Source organism: Bufo gargarizans, chromosome 4, assembly GCF_014858855.1.
Source record: "Bufo gargarizans isolate SCDJY-AF-19 chromosome 4, ASM1485885v1, whole genome shotgun sequence".
In the NCBI taxonomy this organism is placed as follows: domain Eukaryota; kingdom Metazoa; phylum Chordata; class Amphibia; order Anura; family Bufonidae; genus Bufo; species Bufo gargarizans.
This window is the reverse complement of record NC_058083.1, coordinates 350,212,119-350,229,296: the sequence shown is the minus strand read 5'-3', so window position 1 is coordinate 350,229,296 and position 17,178 is coordinate 350,212,119. Positions and strand designations below refer to the sequence as shown.

At 42.6% G+C, this 17,178-nt stretch overlaps 1 protein-coding gene across 1 annotated transcript in view; it reads left to right on the top strand.

The window, feature by feature from the left end:
* ARID4B (AT-rich interaction domain 4B) overlaps positions 1–17,178 on the top strand; it is a 387,064-nt gene that overhangs the window by 195,925 nt on the left and 173,961 nt on the right. Inside the window, exons 9-10 of the mRNA XM_044290640.1 lie at positions 13,538–13,617; positions 13,692–13,765. Coding sequence (XP_044146575.1) covers positions 13,538–13,617; positions 13,692–13,765 — 154 coding nt within the window. The remainder of the gene's footprint in view (positions 1–13,537; positions 13,618–13,691; positions 13,766–17,178) is intronic.

Genomic DNA, 17,178 nt, shown 5'->3' with positions numbered 1-17,178 from the left:
AAAAAAAAGTCAACTCTTACTGCAAAAAAACAAGCCCCTGCGCAAGACTGACGGCAGAAAAATAAAAAAATATGGCTTTCAGAAAATGGAGACACAAAAACATAATTTTTTTTCAAAAATGCTTTATTATGTAAAACTGAAAAAGAAAGAAAGTAGACATATTTGATATCATTGCATCCGTAACAACCTGCTTTTTAAAAATAGCACATTCTCTACCCTGTCAGATGAATGTTGTAAAAATAAAAACAGTGCCAAAACAGCCATTTTTTTGTTACCTTGCCTCACAAAAAACGCAATATAGAGCAATAAAAAATCATGTACCCAGAAATAGTACCAATAAAACTGGCACCTTTATCCACTAGTTTCCAAAATGGGGTCACTTTTTGGGAGTTTTTACTGTAAGGGTGCATCAGGGGGGCTTCAAATGGCACATGGCATCTAAAAACCAGGTCAGCAAAATCCTTTTCTTTTGTTTACGACCACATGTGGGGTGTTTCTGTAAACCACAGAATCAGGGTAATAAATATTGAGTTTTGTTTGGCTGCTAATTGTCGATGTGTTAAAGTAAAAATGGATTAAAATGGAAAATCTGCCAAAAAAGTGAAATTTAGAAATGTCATCTCCATTTTCCTTTAATTCTTGTGGAACAGCTAAAAGGTTAACAAAGTTTGTAAAAATCTTATTTGAGTAACTTGAGGGGTATAGTTTCTACAATGGGGTAATTTATGGGTTGTTTTCACTATGTAAGCCCCACAAAGTGACTTCAGACCTGAACTGATCCTTAAAAAGATCATCCTAAAAAAATGAAATGACATTTACAAAATGATGCCAACATAAATTAGATATTTGGGGAATGTTAAGTAATAAATATTGTATGAGGTATCACTTTGTTTTAAAAGCAGAGAAATTTAAATTTTGAAAATTGCTAATTTTTCCAAATTTTGGGTAAATTTTTGATTATTTTATAAATAAAGGTGAAATATATAAACTCAAATTTACCACTGTCATGAAGTCCAATGTGTCACAAGAAAACAATCTCAGAATGGCGTGGATAAGTAAAACCCCAATGAGTATACTCAGCTGAAGAGGCATACACCATGCTTGCCTCCGATACGGAGTCTGCCAATGAGGGAGAAGAGGATGCCACTTCCTCTACTCATCTACCCCCTCATCATCATCATCATCGGTTGATGAGGGACCCTCTAGAAGGCGCCCATATGGACCCCACCACCTGACAATTATCAGCCCCAAATTCCGGATTTTGAGGGCAGCTCAGGAATACAGATAGACTGTGCGGGCTTCACTGAACTAGATTTTTTTCCCCGGCACCTCCACAACGGCACTGACAGGAGGGTGTCCCTGCCCCCGGGACACGAAACAACGCAGGAGCAAATAATTTAAAAGCCCTCCTTTGCCTTACCTATCCAGTCGTTATTTCCTGTCCTCGGGATATGTAGGAGCCGCTCCTGCAGTGCCAGGAAGATTTTCATTTCGCCCAGCCTGATTCTTCGTGTAGGAGGGCTGGTGCAGGGGACGGGTTTCCCGGGGACGCGTGTGCCTCCCTTTCCCGTCTATCGGAGTAAGACCTGCGTTCAGGCATCCCCGGGCTTGTGATTTCCCATGAGAAGAGGGAAATTGCGCGGGATCTATGACATCACCAGTCGAGGTTCTTCTTGGGCAATATAATCTCGCGATATTTCAACGTACTTCCCGGATAAGAGCGGCTGAGATCCCGGCATTTACGAAGAAGCCGGCCATCCAGCCCACGCTCACCGCTTGCCAGGAAACGGATCTGCCATGCTCGCTCCAGTGGAGGACCTCGCTAGGAAGCCTGGTGATCCCGATGCCTCTGCCCTCAGCCCGGTAAGCCTCCTCCCCTACTGCCCTTTATTTTATCTTTTAGGGCACTGAGACCATGACTCCCAAGCCAGCCAATGGGGAAGCAGGACTCAGAAAATGCCCCTTTTGCAAAAAATCGTTTACCTCAAAAAATAGAAAACCCTTGTGCCAGAAATGCACAGAAAAGGTTGTTTCTGAGGAGTCGCCCTCCTTCCTTGGGTCCCTGAGAGCGATTATTAAGGAGGAGGTGAATACGGCTGTGGGCTTAAAAACTGCGTCCCAATCTCCACGACCATCCACATCCCAGAGATCGCATACCTCAGAATTGCCTTTTGATCTTAATGAGGGAGAGTTGATTTCGGAATTAACGACTCAGCCTCTTCTGATGAGGGCTCAGGCAGGCCCTTTTATCTCGCAGAAGAAACTGACTGTCTCCTAAAAACCATCCGTGCTACTATGCACATAGAAGATGTTAAAGAGTCACATTCAATTCAAGACCATATGTTTCAGAGTCTAGAAGAAAGACGTAGAGGGGTATTCCCAATCCATAACAACATAAAATCTCTGATTTCAAAATAGTTGAAAAACTCAGGGAAAAAAACGACTGTCACAAACTCTTTTAAAAGGAAATTTCCTCTACTTTTACGACCAGAACTGTATCAGTCTGGCTTAATTAGTTAGAAGAACACATTGCTGCGGGTACCCCTGGCGAAGAAATCCTTCCATCCCTACCCATGTTAAAAAAAAAAGCTTCCAACTTTCTAGCGGACGCCTCTGACGACTTAGTAAAACTTTCCGCTAGATCAGCTGCACTTTCAAACGCGGCCTGAAGAACAATTTGGCTTCGATTCTGGTCAGAGACTCAGGCTCAAAAAGTCGCCTGTGTTCCATCCCCTGTGAGGGGGACAGATTATTTGCTTCTGGACTAGATGACATCCTTGAAAAAGCGTCTGATAAAAAGAAAGGATTCCCCCTGGAAAATAGGTACTTTCATCAGAGACAGTCCTTTCAGAACCAAAGAAAGGCCAGAGTGGACCCCAAAAAGAAAGAGGGCTCCAGAAAGTGGCAATCTTACAGAGGCATGGGTAGAGGGTACCTACTTAACCCCAAAAGTTCTTCTCGCCCCACCCATTGACACCAGAAGTCTGGTAGGAGGCAGTTTAACGGGCTTCATTCCTGCGTGAGAACAAATCCATGCCTCTCCATGGGTAATAAACACTCTAAAGGAAGGATTACAACTGGAGTTTTTATCCCCTCCGTTAAATCAGTTCACAATAAATAAAAGGCTGTCTCTACAAAAACAACTTTGTCTAGAGTCAGAAGTCTCCTCGTTAATAAAAAAGGAGGTACTTCTTCCGGTCCCAAAAGATCAATACGTCTTTTTGGTACCAAAACCAAACGGGTCCTTTCCACCCCATCAAAAATGTTTACGAATCGTTGTTTTCATGGGAGAAAATGTGTGCCACTTCCAATTCAGAGCCCTTCCGTTCGGTCTCTCTTCAGCCCCAAGAGTGTTTTCCAAAATCATGTCCGACGTCATAAAACACCTACATCTCCAAAAAATTCTAATAACACCATATCTGTACTTCTTAATAGCATCTGGCTCAAAAGAACTCCTCAGACTCCATCTCTCCCTGGTTCAGGACTGTTTCACCACCCTGGGGTGGATCATAGATTTAAAAAAATCTGTCCCCAGACAGAAGAAAGATCTTTCTTCGGGTTCTGTTGGATTCTCATCTACTAATGTTCTTTCTACCAACAGAAAAGGAGACCAGGTTGTTACTGGAGATCTCCTGTTCCTGCAGGACTTCCTCTTTCAGGAACATTATGACAGTTCTGGGTCTTCTTACTTACACAATCCCGTCAGTCATATGGGCTCAGAGCCATACACGGGTGCTTCAGTCCTTCCTTCTTTCCTCATGGGACGAAACAATCTCTTCCCTAGAAAAGAAGGTTTACATCCCAAATTCTGTAAAAAGATCCCTTGTGTGGTGGAAAGTAGAAAGAAACCTAAACACAGGGGTTTATTGGAGACAAAAATATCAGACGCCAGCTGATCAGGATGGGGAGGCCACGCAAACGGAAAGATAGTACAGGGCAAATGGGGCCCGAATATGTTAAAAGCCTCTTCAAATCTAAAAACGCTTACGACCATTTACAAACTCATCACTTCTCTACACACGCCCTTATCCTCAAAACTCGTAAAAGTGCTATCTGACAACACCACAGCTGTCGCTTACCTCAACAAGCAGGGCGGAACCAGAAGCCAGTCCCTAGCAGCCATAGATCGCAACATATTTCTCTGGGCAGAGAGAAATCTTCAGTCCTTATCCGCAGTCCATGTCAAGGGAAAACAACATTTTGTAGCCGATTTCCTCAGTGGAACAATCTTGAAGGAAGGGGAATGGTCTTTAAATCCCCAGATCTTCCCCCAATTACCTAACAAATTTATTTAGGAACCTGGAAAGCCTTTCTGTCCTTCCCTAAAAATTCTCTTTTTCCCGACATACCTCAAATACTTGAATTCTTGCAATCGGGTTTGAACAAAGGTTTTCGACCCGCCACTCTAAAAGTGCAAATATCCACCCTCAGCACCTTCTTAGATAAAAAATTAGCTGACTCACCCCTTATTAAGAGCTTCATTAAGGGGGCCACAAGAAAGTTACCAACTGTCCGTTCTGTAATCTCACCATGGGATCTCAGTATTGATGGAGCATCCATTCGAACCAGTGGACAACATTTCCTTGAAGCTACTAACCTACAAAACTCTATTTTTAGTGGCAATAACCACTGCGAGACGGATTGGGGAAATACAAGCCTTTACAACCTTACCTAACTATACTAGACGACCGTATAATCCTAAGGTATTGCCCTTTGTTCCTTCCCAAAGTGGTCTCTAGATTTCACTGTGATCAGGAAGTCTCGTTGCCTTTATTTTGTCCACAACCGACTACCGAAAAAGAGAAGAACTTCCACAACCTGCATGTTAGGAGGACTTCTCGGAACGCCCAGGAGAGAAGCTGATGTCTCCTCCCCATTGCTCCGATAGTAGTAATTAGCATACGGAGCAGAAGACTGTAACTGGGGCACAGCAGGCGAACGGAGCGGCGCCCAGGAATAATAGTCTGTGCAGGGGGATCCCTGGGCGCCGCTCTATGTAGCCTGGTAACTTAACTAAGTCCGAAACCACGAAAGGTAGTCTTTAACTTTTAATACAGGAGGCAGGTGCCGGCAGCAGAATCACATTGCCGGAACCTGCCTCTGACAGGGAGCTGCGATCAACGGCAGTTAGCCCCTCAGGTGCGGCACCTGAGGGGTTAACTGCTGCTGATTTGCTGCAAGTACCCACCTCCTGTATTAAAGGTTAATTATCATTGGTGGCGCCCCCCCCCCCCCCCCCCGTATTAGAATCATTGGTGGCGCAGTGCGCCGCCCCTCTTCAACCCCCCCAGTATTAAAATCATTGGTGGCTCAGTGCCCCCTCCCCACCTTCAACCACCAGTATTAAAATCATTGGTGGCTCAGTGCCCCCTCAACCCCCCCCCAGTATTAAAATCATTGGTAGCAGTGGCCACAGGGTCCCTTCCTCTTCATTGGTGGTAGTGGCAGCTTCTGATCGGAGCCCCAGCACTGGCTGCCATAGTCGGCTCTCTGCTGCTGTGTGAACAGAGCACAGAGCAGCAGGGAGAGTGTAAAGTCCTATTCACCCTGATAGAGATCTATCAGGGTGAATAGGACAAGGGATGAAAGAATCCCAGGTTCTAGCCCCTATGGGGAGAAATGGTTATTAAATAACAAGTAAAAAAATAAATTAAAAGAAAAACACCAAAATATATAAACTACATATAAAATATATAAACAATAAATAAATAAACATGTCGTCACGTCCGCAAAGTCCAAACTATTAAAATAGAAAAAAAAATTATGCGGGGAAAACGCCGGAACAGAAAAAAATAATAATAAAAACTGCGTGAATCACCAGAGGTACTGTGGCTTGCGGCGCAGTGTGCAACAATCAAAGAGGCCTCCCTAGATGCCTCGTAGGGCAACCACTGAGAATGGGTGAAAGTAGGGCTCTCCTCCATGAGAACATGCTGGTGGTTAAGTACAAGGACAAGAGGGACGTCCTTGTACTGACCACCATTCACACTAACACCAACTCCCCTGCTCCTATACGATATACCACTACACCCAAACCAGTTTGTATCCTGGACTACAACAGGCACATTGGAGGTGTGCATCTATCAGATCAACTTCTGAAGCCCTACAGTGCCACACGAAAAACAAAAGTGTGGTACCAAAAGCTGGCCATACACATTGTAATGCAATGTTCAATATAATGTGTAATATAATGTAATGTGCAATGCGTACGTGATATTTCAATCTGCAGGCCACACAGGAAGTTTCCTTCAGTTCCAAAAGGTGGTTATAAGGGCCCTAATTTTTCAAAGCCAGGCCAGGAAGGGTCCCAGTATGTCTAGAAGTCATGGTGCTCGTGTTGTACCAGGGCAACATTTTCCAGGTCAAGTCCCCCAGACAGCAAGAAAGGGAAGGACCCAAAAAAGATATAAAACTTACCAGGAAAGGTTAAAAGACCTTAATATGTATAGCTTGGAAGAAAGAAGAGACCGAGGGGATATGATAGAAACTTTTAAATACATAAAGGGAATCAACTCGGTAAAGGAGGAGAGCATATTTAAAAGAAGAAAAACTACCACAAGAGGACACAGTTTTAAATTAGAGGGGCAAAGGTTTAAAAGTAATATAAGGAAGTATTACTTTACTGAGAGGGTAGTGGATGCATGGAATAGCCTTCCTGCAGAAGTGGTAGCTGCAAATACAGTGAAGGAGTTTAAGCATGCATGGGATAGGCATAAGGCCATCCTTCATATAAGATAGGGCCGGGGCTATTCATAGGATTCAGATATATTGGGCAGACTAGATGGGCCAAATGGTTCTTATCTGCCGACACATTCTATGTTTCTATGTTTCTATACAGGGTGTGTTCCAAAAGGGGGATAAGGAAAGACACTATTTACCACAGCAAAACCTGGCCTGTGCATGCAGGAGTGTTTTAAAATCTTCCACTCATCCATGGAGTATTAATTTAATTTCATCCATGATGTACTGTATTTTTCGCCCTATAAGATGCACTCCCCCCCCCCAAATGGGGGAAAAAAGTTAGTGCGTCTTATAGGGCGAATATAGGTGAACCCTGGGGTAAAAAAACATATCCGGCGCTTATATTTGATTATACCTGCAGCGCTCACATGTCCGGCGGGCAGTGGTGCGGGAGTCCGTTGCTGCGATCCGGCCTCAGTAAGTGCTAGGTTGTACCGGCCGGCCGGAGGAAAAAAAGGAGCGCAGGAGCAGGAAGACAAGGGGCGGAGCTTGCATGTGTGTCACGGAAGTCTGCTCCGCCCCTCTTCTCAGTCGTCACGCTGCGCTCAGTCAGACATCGCTGGAGGTATGAGATGTTCATGCAGGCAGTGTTTTGAACTTTATTAGGAGGGGGGGCTGTCAAGTTTGGTGTAATGCACATTTCCTTCCCCCCACTTTACATTTAAAATGCTGAAAGACATCCCTAAGGAATCACAGTGTCAATAAAGTGCCACCCATAATAATAAACTGGTGTGCCCTGCCAGAAAGACATCCCTAAGGACCCCACTGTTAATAAAGTGCCCACCTCCTAATAAAGTGGGCACTTTATTAACAGTGGGGTCCTTAGGAATGTCTTTCTGGCAGGGCGCACCACTTTATTATTATGGGTGGCACTTTATTAACACTGGGATTCCTTAGGGATGTCTTTCAGCATTTTAAATGTGAAGTGGGGGGAAGGAAATGTGCATAACACCAATCTTGAGAGCCCCCCCTCCTAATAAAGTGAGCTCACTCCTAATAAAGTGACCCCCTTATTAAGGCGTCATGCAGACATCCGTGGAGCACTGTCCATGATATCCCGTCCTGCTGAGTGCACAAAGCGCATGGCGTCATTGGTTGCTATGACGCCGTGCCCTTCGTGCACTCAGCAGGATGGGATTTCACGGACCATGCTCCATGGATGTCTGCATGACGCCTTAAAGTGTCATTGGATCCCCCCCTTTCCCAACAAGTACGGTACCGTATGTCAGCAACATATCCCCCCATAACATTGTCATCCACTGATGTTCTTAGCTACAGTACCCCCATAATTGTAGTGCTAACAGTTCTTCCATTACTGTATTCTATTGCAGAAAATTACCGTAGTCTCCTGCTGCATACTGTACATTTCTGAGCGATGTCAAAGCAGATAAAGCTTTCTTATAAAATTCCTTTTAAACTAGAGGTGATAAAGTACGCCAAACAGCATGGAAACAGGGCAGCGGAGAGACATTTTGGGCCGCCTCCAACTGAAAAGATGATTCGTGCATGGAGGAAACAAGAGGATCCGTTGGAGAAAGCAGAGAAAAGTAAACACACTCTTCGTGGGTGTGCTGCAGAGTGGCCACAGCTAGACGTGGACATGGAAGAGTGGATCACATGTCACAGGAACAACGGCTTCTCAGTATCCACAAAAATGATCATCTATGAAGCCAAACGTCTTGCTGCAGAGAAAGGCATTGACGACTTCACTGGATCGGCATCATGGTGCTACAGATTCATGAGGAGATGTGGCCTTGCTATGCGCACCAAAACAAGAATTGCACAAAAAATGCCCAAAGAATATAAGTCCAAGATTCTTTCTTTTCATAAATTTGTGCTGGATTCAAGAAAGAAACATGGCTATGAAATAGGCCAGATTGGGAACATGGATGAAGATTCGTTAACCTTCGATGTTCCATCGAATAGGACCATCGATGTGAGAGGTGCAAAAACCATAACTGTGAAGACCTCTGGACACGAGAAAACGCATTACATGGTTGTCTTGTCCTGCTTCGCAGATGGCACTAAACTGCCACCAATGCTGATTTTTAAAAGGAAGACCATGCCAAAAGAGGTGATCCCACGAGGAGTGATTGTCCATGTTCACGACAAAGGGTGGATAGATGAAAATGGCTTGAAAGTATGGATCGAAAAGGTGTGGTCCAAACGCACTGGAGGACTTCTGAAGAAACCTGCCCTACTAGTGCTTGACCAGTTTACGGCACATATCACCGAATCCACAAAAACAAGATTTAAGGAAGTGAACATCCATCTAGCGGTAATTCCTGGCGGGCTTACCAGCCATCTACAACTACTGGACGTTTCCATTAGTAAGCCATTTAAAGTGTTCATGAGGGAGGAATGGAACAAGTGGATGGCAGCTGGGAACCATGACCTGACTCCCACTGGACGGATGAAGAGGCCCACCATCACCCAAGTCTGTGAGTGGGTGAAAACATCATGGCAGGCAGTCAACGATGAAATAGTCGTCAGATCCTTTAAAAAGTGTGGCGTTAGCAATGCCTTGGATGGCACTGAGGACAATATGCTGTACGATGAATCTGAAGGCATCGATACTAGTGATACTCAGCCACAGAGTGCGATTAACCTGGACAGTAGTGATGAGGAGTTTTTGAGGTTTCCTGATGAATAGAGGAGTACTGTACCTGGACATTTAAGTCAATAATGATGGTTATTAATGCTGCTGGTTACTACTGTTAATGTTTACATTGTTAAAATATTGGTCTGTTATTTTATTAAAAGTTTTGACACACCTTTTGTCAAATATTTTTTTTTCCTATTTTCACCCTCTAAAACCAGGTGCGTCTTATGGGCAGGTGCGTCTTATAGGGCGAAAAATATGGTACCCTGTAGTTTTACCACCTTGTATCTCTGATTTAGGGTCCATTCACACGTCCATTGTTTCTTTCCTGATCTGTTCCGTTTTTTGCGGAACAGATCTGGACCAGTTCTGTACCCATTCATTTTCAATGGGTCCTGAAAAAAAATCTGACATTGTGCTGTCCGATTTTTTTCAGGACCCATTGAAAATGAATGGGTACAGAACTGGTCCAGATCTGTTCCGCAAAAAACGGAACAGATCAGGAAAGAAACAACGGACGTGTGAATGGACCCTTAGTCCGCATAGCTTACAGATCCACCTTTCACCAACCACTACATAATTATTTCTGTGAAACACCTGTTAGGTCCAAAGTACCCTTTCCACCACTTAAAATGTTCGTATGGGGGTGCTCTTTCCAAAATGGGATGACTTCTTGTGGTTTATAATTTCTGGGGACCTCAGGAATTTTTTAACATTCAAAATGGCACCTAAAATGCATGGCTGCCAATTCAGGCCTGCCAGCAAAATCCATATTTTGCTGTTTGCCTGCTGTGCGTCCATACAGCAGGCTACAAGCACATATGGGGTGTTTCCTGAATGGGGAGAAAATGGGGAACACATACTGGGGTGCTCCTTTAACCCCTTGTGAAAGTGAAAAATTGTGGTCTGCTAGTAATTTTTCATTTTCACAAATGTTTGCTTTGAAATCCTTTAATAAATGTTTCTGCCTTCTGTGAGACACCTGTTTGCTGAAAAGTACCCTTTCCACAACTTAAAATGTTCGTACAGGGTCCTATTTCCAAAATGGGGTCACTTTTTGGGGTTTTTAATTTCTGGGGACCTCAGGAATTTCTTAAATACGACATGGCACCTAAAATCAATGTCTGCCAATTCAGGTCAGCAAAATCCATATTTTGCTGTTTGACTCTAGTGCCTTGCTGTGTGCCCATACATAATTTTTTGAGCACATATGGGGTGTTGCTTTATTCTGGGGGAAATGGGGAACAAAATGTGGCATGCATTTTGTCCTGTTAACCTTTTTGAAGGTGAAAAATGTGGGTGTACAGCAACTTTTTAGTGAGAAAATTTCAATTTTTCATTTTCACTGACAAGTGTTTCCTAATTCTAGGAAACACCTTTGAGGTCAAAGTGCTCACTACATACCTTGAAAGATTCCGTGAGGGGTGTAGTTTCCAAAATGGGGTCACTTTTTGTGGGTTTCCACTGTAGGGCCACCTCAGGGTGTCTTCATATGCAACATAGTTCCCAATTACCATTCCATCTAAATCCAATCTCTAAAAGCCATATTGTGCTCCTTCCACTCTGAAGGCTGCTGTGCGCCCATACATCGATTTTTGATCACATATGGGGTGTTTCTGTAAACTATAGATTCAGTATTATAGATTTGGCATTTTCAATTGACTGTTAACCTTTGATGTGTTGCAGAAAAATATAGATCAAAATGTAAAATCTGCTACAAAAAGTGAAATTTATTTTCCTTTAATTCTCGTGGGACATCTAAGGCTGGGTTCACACCTGAGCGTTTCTCAAACGCGCGTTTTACGCGCGTTTTTGTCGCGCGTTTTTATGCGCGTTTTTTGTAATAGTAAACGCGCGTTTGACGCGCGTTTGTGTGATTGACTGCAGTGTCCTATGGCCACAAACGCGCGTCAAAACGCCCCAAAGAAGCTCAAGTACTTGATTATGCGTCGGGCGTTTTACAGCGCGATCGTACGCGCTGTAAAACGCCCAGGTGAGAACCATTCCCATAGGGAAGCATTGGTTTTCATGTGTTGAGCGTTTTACAGCGCGTTTGAACGCGCTGTAAAACGCTCAGGTGTGAACCCAGCCTAAAGGCTTAATAAAGTTTGTAAAATCAGTTTTGAATAGCTTGAGGGGTGTAGTTTCTAAAATGGGGTGATTTATGCGTGGTTTCTAATATGTAAGCGCCACAAAGTGACTTCATAAACTAACTGGTCCTTAAAAAATTGGGTTTTGGAAATGTTCTTAAAAATTTTAAGATTTGCTTCTAAGCCTTCTAACGTCCCAAAACAATAAAATGGAATTTTCAAAATGATCCAAACATGAAGTAGACATATGGGGAATGTAAAGTAATAACTATTTTGAGGGGTATTACTATCTATTTTGATATTAGAGAAATTGAAATTTTCTAATTTTTTTTTTTTTTTTTTCAATTTGGCTTTTTTTTATAAATAAAAATGAAATATTTTGACTCAGATTTACAATATGTGACGAGAAAACAATCTCAGAATGGCCTGGATAAGTAAAAGCGTTTTAAAGTTATCACCACATAAATTGACACATGTCAGATATGCTTAAAAATGGCCTGGTCCCTAAGGTGTAAAATGGCAGGGTCCTGAAGCGGTTAAATGAGTTTTAAATACTGATGACTTATCTTCAGGATAGGCCATCAGTATCTGATCGATGGGGTTCCGACACCCAGGACGCCAGCTGATCAGCTGTTTAAGGCTAGGTCTACACAACAACATTTGTTGCGTGTTGTTTTGTTGCACCAATGTCACGTGACAATTTTTATAATGGCAGTCTATGGTGTCGCACTGCAACATGCGACATGCTGTGACTGCAACGAGATGGATTTTTCTGCGACTGTCGCCTTAAACAGACCTAGCCTTAAACAGCTGATCAGCTGGCGTCCTGGGTGTCGGAACCCCATCAATCAGATACTGATGGCCTATCCTGAAGATAAGTCATCAGTATTTAAAACTCATTTAACCACTTCAGGACCCTGCCATTTTGCAGCATGTTGCAGTGCGACACCATAGACTGCCATTATAAAAATTGTTGCGCGACATTGGTGCAACAAAATGTTGCGCAACAAATCTTGCAGTGTAGTTGTGCCCTTATTGTCGTTCGACAAATGTCGTCGTGTAGACCTAGCCTAAGAAGGCACTGGTGCTCCTGTGAGCACCATGGCCTTCTCTCAGCTTTTCCAAGGCCAGTGATGACACGTTCATTGATCACGTGGCCTAGGAGCAGCTCAGTATCATTGAAGTCAGTGGGGCTGAGCTGTGATACCAAGCACAGCCACTATATAATGTACGAAACTGTGCTTGGTAAGCTACACTCACAGGAGCGCCTGAAGGGTTAAACAGAATTAGCTGTGTAATCTGTATGAAGGACAGGAGGTTGGGTGACATCATATTGAAGGGTGACTATGTATACATTTACCTCCTGTCTTTATAAGGAAAAGTTTCTAGTCAGCATTATTATAATGAGAGCTGCCTGTCTCTATAAGGAACTATTATTATTGTAATGAGAGCTCAGCTATTCTTGTATGTATGCCTGAATGTATATAAGGCCCATGTATGACAAACAATAAATAGAACTGTTACTGACATCATACTGCTTCTGTCATTGACACGTTCTCCAGGCGCCTGTCTTCGGGGACAAAGGAAGGAATCACGGTGCATAGAGAGAAGGATAATATTCTTTCAGCGCTGGTGCCTTCTCAAACAGTTAATCGGCGGGGGTCCTGAGTGTCTTGCTGCATCTAAAAATGCATAAATAGTCAATAATGAAAAGTATTTATTCTGGTGAATGGCATAACAAAAGAAATAATCAAAATGGCTGAATCACTTTTTTTTTTTTTTTTTTTGTTGCTTCACATTCCAAGAAAATGAAACGAAAAGTTATTAAATATTCATAAGTACAACCTGCAAAAAAAAATAACCTTGATTTGGCTATACGAATAGAAAAAAATGTTATAGCTACTAGAAGGTAGGGAGTGAAAAACTAAAATGATAAATGGCTGCATCAGGAAGGGGTTAAACCTGTTGATGGAGTTGATTGAGGCATAACCTTTTATTTGGAGATAAAAACAGGCTTGTCCACTTGCACTCAGAATATATTTATATAAATGAAATGTCCTGCTTCTTCTGGAACTAAGGGAAATAAATGTGTCTTTTCTAATAGGTAGTATCACCAGACTGTAGTGATGATGTGGCAGTTAAGAAGGACTTTATTCTCGTGCGCTCCTTTAAGGATGGTAAATTGTAAGTCTCTCTATTATTTTCTTTGTAGCTAATGGATCGTATACAGATGCTAACAACGTTTCTCATTTTAACAGCTTTTCTGTCATGAAGACTGATATTCGAGACATTGGTGATGTTTCCTTTAAAAATGACTGTATATTAAAGCCAGGTAAGTTTTTTTTTTTTTTTTCCTGTTTCCATTTCCAACATTTGCCTGTCTTTCTCTTTGTAATGTAATGTAATCTCCTGATACAGAATTTAGTCACATGACTTCCTCTGCTTTTCTACAACTTCCTGTGACATCACGTCCATTTTTTTACTGTCTGGTCTTCTGCCCTATGCTGTGTCCTGCAGTGGGGTAGAGTGTTAGCTGTAACGTACTTGAAGTACTTGCTTGAAGCGGCCGACATCAGTGCTGGGTCAGATGTCGGCCATTTATACCCTTCCGTGCCGTGGTCCTTAGGGATCTCTGTATGGACGGGCTAACCATCGGGCCGCTGCTCTGCTGTGGCAGCGGCCGATGCTTGAAGGGTAAACTAACGCCTTCATAGGCATCCGGCTTGGCACCTGATCTCTTACAGGGGGCTATGATACGCACAATTAACCCCTCAGGTGCGGCCCCTGTAAAAGATCGGGTGCTGCCAGGCAGCAGGGGGCAGTCATGTACACAGTTCTTAGTATATTCTAACTTGAAGCGTCCCCATCACTATGGGAACGCCTCTGTGTTAGAATATAATGTCAGATCTGAGTTTTCACGCTCTAACTCAAATCCGATGGTATATTCTAACATAGAGTCGTTCCCATGATGATGGGGATGCTTCAAGTTAAAAATATACCATCGGATGGGAGAAAACTCCGATAGGGACTCCTGACTTTACTTTAAAAGTCAATGGGGGACGAATCCGTTTGCAATTGCACCATATTGTGTCAACGTCAAACGGATCCGTCCCCATTGACTTGCATTGTAAGTCTCCGTTTGGCTCCGCACGGCCAGGCGGACACCAAAACAACTTTTTTTTAACTTTCCTTCATGTCTGGTGATCCTCCAAAAATCAAGGAAGACACACGGAAGAAAAAACGGACACGGAACAACGGAACCCCGTTTTGCGGACCGTGAAAAAATACTGTCGTGTGCATGAGGCCTTAGTGTGAGTTTAATACACTGCAGTACACTATATAGTGTACTGCAGTGTATTGTAAGCCATTAGACCCACTGGATCATCAAGAGCCAAGTGCGTCTGGGTCCAAAAAATTTAAAAACAAAGTGGAAAAAGTAAAATAATTAAAAAAAAAATTCTACGTATATACACACATAATTGGTTAAAAATGTAAAAAAAAAAACATTAAACATGTTTGGTATCGCCAAGTGTGTAAGGACCTGATCTATAAAAAGATGTTACTTTTACCGCACGGTGAACACCATAAAGAAGAAAATGAAAAGCTATGATGGAATTGCAATTTTGCCCACCACACTTCCCCAAAAATGGTATAAAAAGTGATTAAAAAAAGTCATATATATCCAAAATTAGCACCAATCAAACCTTGACCTCATCTCACAAAAGGTGAGCCCCTAAATCGGCCCAAAAAATAAAAATATATATGGCTTTCAGAAAATGGAGACACTAAAACATGATTTTTTTTTTTCAAATATGCTTTTATAGAAAAAAAATTCACATATTAGATATCATCATGTCCGTAACGACCTGCTCTATAAAACAGCATGTGATCCAACCCAACCGCAAAAAATTTAGATCCTACCTAAGACAATTGCTCAAAAAAGAAAAAAAATATGGCTTTCAGAAAATTGAAACATAAAAACATGATATTTTTTTTCAAAAATGCTTTTATTGTATAAACAAAATTCACATTTTAGGCATCCAACATGCTCTATAAAAATAGTATGGGATCCAACCTGTCTCGTGAACGCCGTAAAAAAAAAAAAAATGTGCCAAAAAAGCAATTTTTTTTTTATAACCTTACATCACAAAAAGTGTAATACCAAGCAATCAAAAATTCATATGTGCCCCAAAATGGTACCAGCTAAACCATCATCTCTTCCAGCAAAAAATTAGACCCTACCTAAGACAATCGGCCAAAAAATAAAAAAAATATGGCTTTCAGAAAATGGAAATCACAAAAAAAAAAAGTCTTATTAGGTATCGCCACATCGTTATGACCTGCTCTATAAAAATATCACATTATCTACTCTGTCAGGTAAACATTGTAAAAAAACTAATAATAAAAATAAGAACAGTCATTTTTTTGGTTACCATGCCCCATAAAAAGATTAAAGGGAATCTTTCACCTGCTTTTACCATTTTAAGCTGTCACCATCGCCATGTTCACTAAAGTACCTTATTTCCAGCAGTCGTCTTTTTACGTTATTTCATTTTGTCCTTTTGATATAAAATATATGATATGCTAATGAGGCTCCAAGGTGCCCAGAGTTCTTTTTTTTTTTTTCTTCTCCAGTGCCCAGTGACACCCCCCTGCAGTGCCCAAGAACGCCTCCTGATCATCAAATAACCTCCCACAGCCCCAGCAAACAGTTCCGCCCCCTCCCCACGTCATAGTCTACCTTCTAGAAATGCCCCGTCCTTCTTCCTGTCGGCAGCCAGAAAACTTGCGCAGGCGCAGTACCGCCTGCGCCTGCGCGATCATCAAGCTCCTGAGGGCAACAGCCTCAAAAGTCTCACTGGGCATGCGCTGAGCCCAGTGATGTAACCTGAGCGCTGTTGCCCTGAGGAGGTTGATGATCGCATAGGCCGCAGGCGGTACTGCGCCTGCGCGAGTTTTCTGGCCGCCGACAGGAAGAAGGACGGGACATTTCTAGACTGTTAGCCATGAAACTTGTTACAAGGCAGCACATGAAACAACTCCCCGGAGCAAGCAAGAGGGAGGATGCTCTGCAGACATGGGACAGCTCCGTCCACCCAGTGCTGTCACCTTATTCTCACCTCAGCAGTCTTTTCCACTACTATATTTCCCTCAGCTCCACAGTCACAGATGTGCGGGTACTGATGAGAACATGGCGTGTGCCGTGTTGTGCGTGCGCCATGTTCTCTGATCGGGACAATATTTGTATTGAATCGGGAATCAAAGTATCAAAAAAAAAGTATTGATACTTCCATACCTGGTGCAACCCCACTTCATTGTATCCAATAGTAAACGGTGCCATTAGAAAACACAACTTTTCCCCAAAAAAAACAAGCCCTCATTCGGAAAAAAATGGTAAAATAAAAGTTATGAAGGCAGGGAGTAAAAAACGAAAATGCAAAAAATTAAATGCTATCATACATTGTTATTATCTGAAAATAATGCCAAAAATACTTGTCCCATAAAAAAAAGCCTAAAAATTGCTACATGTACCATAAAAAACAGTGACAGTGTGAGGAGGAAAAAATGAAAAAAATCTCTTGGTCCTTAGAGGGGTATCCTAGCTTCACAGTGTCATAGACGCCTGTTCAGGCCAATTTACTCCCTGAAAAAGTCTAAGGTGTACCAATGCGCCCTAGACTTATCCGGTTATTTATCAGCGCAGTGAGCGCTGTGAATGGCTCAGGCAGCGCAGCGATGCTGCTT